This window comes from Alosa alosa, chromosome 9, assembly GCF_017589495.1.
Source record: "Alosa alosa isolate M-15738 ecotype Scorff River chromosome 9, AALO_Geno_1.1, whole genome shotgun sequence".
Taxonomy (NCBI): Eukaryota; Metazoa; Chordata; class Actinopteri; order Clupeiformes; family Clupeidae; genus Alosa; species Alosa alosa.
In genome coordinates this window covers 19,796,782-19,801,736 of record NC_063197.1, presented here as the reverse complement: position 1 = coordinate 19,801,736, position 4,955 = coordinate 19,796,782, and the positions used below count along the sequence as shown (strand labels likewise).

At 38.1% G+C, this 4,955-nt stretch overlaps 1 protein-coding gene across 4 annotated transcripts in view; it reads right to left on the bottom strand.

Annotated features, from left to right (window-relative positions):
- Positions 1 to 1,889: 1,889 nt before the first annotated feature.
- The window catches only part of wwc3 (WWC family member 3), a 54,576-nt gene continuing 51,510 nt past the window's right edge, over positions 1,890 to 4,955 (bottom strand). For all 4 annotated transcript variants that reach the window (XM_048252404.1, XM_048252405.1, XM_048252407.1 and 1 more), the window contains exon 23: positions 1,890 to 2,641. In XM_048252404.1, coding sequence (XP_048108361.1) covers positions 2,575 to 2,641 — 67 coding nt within the window. In that variant the 3' untranslated portion in view covers positions 1,890 to 2,574. The remainder of the gene's footprint in view (positions 2,642 to 4,955) is intronic.

Here is a 4,955-nt window from a genome sequence, read left to right as displayed (position 1 = left end):
CTGACATGTGATTGGCAACCATTATTTATTCCATGTTTTTAATACAAATCAGCCTTTACCTTTGATTCGAAAGATTATTTTACATAATAAAACAAATGAAAATGGCATGGACAAAAATTATGTGTTGCAGCAATATTGTGTTGCACAACCTTTAGAGGCAATCATTGCCAATACGTGATTTATGTAGCTCTCAATGAGACTTCTGCATCTGTCCACATACAGTTTGGCCCTGTTTTATCTCTGATTTATCTGCTGGTTTGAAGGGAGTCCACCAGTTTCAGTTGTTATAAATGTCCGATAGGATTCAGATCAGGGCTCAAAGGCCACTTTAGAATAGTGCACTTCCTAGTCATTCTTTGGTATTTTTAACTGTTTTGGGTGATTATCCTTTTGGAAGACCCGTGACCTGCACCTGAGACAGAACTTTAGAATGTAGACAGAATGTTTTGCTCTAGAATGCTTAGACAGATTTTAGAGCTGAGTAAGATACATGTACTGTAGCTCTAGAATCTTTGGTCTTGAGATTTCATTGTGCGCTGTACAGATTAAATGCGCCAGAAACAGCAAAGCAGTCCCAAAACACAACAGAACAGAATCTCCTCCATATTTCTTTTCTTGAGCTACAGCTGATGACAGAGTTGATGCAAGCCCCAATTTAGCCTGTAGAGATGTTGTTTGTTTGTTGTTGAGTTTTAATGCCTTATTGCTAAATAGTAAACGCAGCCTGTCATTTATTTAATTATTCAGAATAATCAACAATCTCAGGTCTGTGTAACTTAATTTGTGTGTATGTATTAGTATTTTTACCAAAGGATTTCTCCAGCATGAAAGATCTAGGCTGTGGCGACATACAGCCTCTGAAAACATCATGTTAAGCAAGAACATTTGAGCATGTAGTCACCAACTTTAGTCACTGAAGGAATTCAACTCTGATTCACAAGAAATATAGTGCCCTCCAGAATGTTTGGCACTCTTATAAAGATGATTGGAAATGCTTCCAAAAACTCATCAGTCAAAAAGAAAAAAATATGTTTGGGGTAAGTTTAGTGTTAGAATAAAGTGTCCATTAGTATACATTTTAAAAAGCAAAATGATTCATGATGAATTATTGGCAGTTTACAGTTGGACTAAAGGATTGATCTGATAAAGCTCTTTTGTGTTTGCGGTGTCTGGATTTCTTGAAAGTCCAAAAGCACAGGCTTACAGATACTAGTGCAAGTGTATATTGAACCAGTTTGCCACCTCAAACTACTTCAGCAATCCTTTGCAGGTAGACCTTTTACATTGGTAGCATACGGTAAGAGCTGTACTGCAACCATACACATGCTCTGTTTTGTAGCAGTTGCCTGCTTCCCTTTTGAAGATTCCAACGATGTAAACATGTATGTGCGTGTGTGCCATTACAGGAGCATCAAGAAACCTGAAGCTCAGGTCTTAATTAATCATATTTTGGGTACAAGAGAGCAGGACAGAATCATCCGATGAAAGTGCTCGTGATCTCGGGTTTCCCGCAGGTTACACGTGTTGTTGTTGTTGTTGTTATTTCATCAAATCAATCAGAGGTAGGGGAGAGCGGGGCAAGTTGCCATGAGGGCAAGTTCTTCTCACACTGTTGCCATGAGGGCAAGTTCTTCTCACACTGTTGAGTCCTCCAAAACTATCTGAAAACTCAAGTAGCTATATTGTGTGCCTCTCCACCTATCAACATCTTGGCTTCATTTACTCAACCTAAATTGAGGTGAGCAGATTTATCCACTTCCTCCTTTCAAACTAAAACTATGGCATACAAAATGTGATGCAAATAAAACTTTTCATATTGTTTGTAGGCACTATGAAAACAAAACCCTCGCTCTAGCTCTCCCTTACAAACAACAAAACACAAACAAAAATTAATATTAATAATTTTAATATAATAACAGCACAGAAGACAATGACAACTGTAATAAAAGTGGATTAAAAAAGTGACATTTTATGCAAATAACTTTAAAGAGTCAGGTAACAGAAACAAAATCAGCCGGAAGGTTCATTCTACTGTACGTCAACACTGAAGTGCTATTTGTCTTAAGCTTTATAAAATACACCTACAAGCGCGTAGCATTTTTATTTCCTTCAAGGAAAAGTACTATAAAATAAGTTACAGTACAGTGAATTAGTCTAAACTGACTTTGTTCCCGTCTTCCAGCCTTACGAAAGCAAAACAAAAAAAGGAGATTCATTTGGGGTAAATCGTTAAATCGTACAGATGTAAAAAGATTTGTTTTCCTCTTATAAAATAAGTAGACCCACTTTTTCCCTCTCAAAAATACATGTCAATAATTACAAAAATGTGTGTGTGAATGCGTGTCTGTGTTAGTTACTACCCACCCACACACTCTCACACACAAACACTCCTTTTGGTAAAGCTCTTTTGTTCACTTTGTATTCCATCTTTAGATTTCAATCTGCAGAAATAACTACAATTTGTTCTTATGACTTCATGGGCTTTTTGAATACAAATACACAAAATAAGGAACAGAGAAAAAAATAAAATAGACAGATACTTCATATTAGATCATGTAGTGTAGAGTCTTGCACTCATACGTCGTCTGCTGGCAGAGGAGGTATGTTGAATCTTGGTCTAGTGAAGAATGCCATCTTCTCTCTGTAAGCACAAAGGACAGTCAGTCCAGCACAGCACAGTACAGCACAGCACAGTACAGCACAGCACAGCGCAACACAACACAGCACAGCATTTTTACCAGAAGTCTGTTCAGACAGTACTTCAAATGAGAACACCAGCCCAGTACCGTATTTTCCGGACTATAAGTCGCACTTTTTTTCAAAGTTTGGCTGGTCCTGCGACTTATAGTCAGGTGCAACTTATATATGAAAAAATATATAATTGAACATGTTTTTAAATGTTAATTCCTATTAACTGACATGAACCCTACATGAAGCATTACCGTCTACAGCCACGAGAGAGCACCGACAAGTCACCCAGGGATAATGTGTTAAATATTGTTATGTAAATGCAAAAGTTCTGCACACTTTCAGTCAGAGATTATGCCTGAAACACGCGTGCACCATCAAATACGCCCCCAGATTTCAATGGACATCAGTCCCGACATTTGTATAATAATATAATCAAACTGTACAAACGTAAATTAAATTCCAAACCAAACCGAACATTTTCTGCTTTTGATAGCCTACCGGTATGCCGCTCCAAACGAAACGCGTGTCTCACAATAAAACGCACCACATAAGAAATAAAGGCCTGCCTCGAATACAAGTTTGCCACAAATAAAGGTGCTGTGCTTTGCGCAGCCTAAGTAAATAAAATACCCCAGCCATAATTTGAGGATTTAGGATAGTCTGTCTCCTAAACATTCTTCACCCATTATCCAGACATGCATGAAAACATTTGAAAACAAAACTCACAGCCATAGGTTATTTTGAAAATGATGACTTTCTCTTCTGCATTGTCATAACCGTTAAAACGAGGCATATGACGAGGCATTGCAACAACAGAGATACACTGTAAGGTTGGCTGCAAAGATTAATAGGCAGACTGTTACGATTGACTGACACACGCGTGCACACATATTATCAAAGTCATACGATAATGCAGGGCGCTTTAGGCTATAGTCTTTCTACATGGGTTTAGTTAATGATCGGGCAATAATAAGACCACACTTTAATAGTGATTGGTGTAAACCGGGACATTGTAGTCTCCCGACAGGCTTTTGTCGGGACATGCAACTCAAAATCGGGACTGTCTCGGTTAAACCAGGACGTCTGGTCACATTCTGTGTGAGTTGAATAACTTGCCTTTTCATATTAAATGTGCATACTGGTTAAGAAAGACATGTGTCTAAAATAAGGGTAGCTTCCTTAGTATGAGTCATTGAAAGTTTGCACGTTCTTTTAAAACGCACATCTTTTTCTCTCTCTCTCATTCTCGGAGGTAGCCATCGCCCAAAAATGCTTGATTGCACTGCATTCTCCACATTTCTAGCTACATTTTCATGTACCAAATCAGGATTGTTGTTCAGTGAATCTTTTGTAAATTGCTTTACAATTACCCAGGGCTCCGAACTGGTTCAAGGAACGAAAACCGAAAACGAACAGAATTTTACGAGGAACAGGAACGGAAACGAAAACCAAACGTTCTTCAACTGTTCCGGAACAGAAACGTTATTCTGAAATCCCCAAAACCGGTTAATAACGTTTTTTTTTTTGTTCTCTATATAGCCTATACAATTTCACAAAAGCATGGCCTATTTCATGAAAAAAAAAAAAAAAAAAAGCTATTTCCGGTTGCGGCGTTCACTTCGCCGCCTGCTATGTGTATATTTTGTCTTGCTGTTGTAATGTAGCCTAGGCCGTATGCCATTTCAGTTGGGATCTTAAAAAGGCCTAGCCCAGCTCGCACAGTGAAATTGAATTGGAAATTATGTTTGTAAAGTAGGCCTGTGAAGATAATATATTGTGCCTGCCCAGGCCTTACGTCGTTTCAAAGTCAGTATTTTAAATGTTTGCACAATGAAATGTAGAGTTAAATTTGAAGTTGGAGAGACTTGGGTATTTGTCAGCAACATAGACAATACAACATATTCGCTTATGGCGGGGTTAGAAATTATTGAGCGAGCTTCTATATCTGAAGATCTCCATGGAATATGGATAAAACTTACAACCAGGCTCTCTCGCGGCTGTAGACGTAATGTTTCATGTAGGGTTCATGTCAGTTAATATTAACATTTAAAAACATGTTCAATTATATATTCTTTTCATATATAAGTTGCACCTGACTATAAGTCGCAGGACCAGCCAAACTATGAAAAAAAGTGCTTATAGTCCAGAAAATACGGTAACTAAATTGGATTGAACTTGAGTATACTGCCAGGAACGACTCGAGGCACTGGAACATCGTGATTTTAACAGGGAGGCTAAAATAGGTGCATAACTGTGTTCCGTTC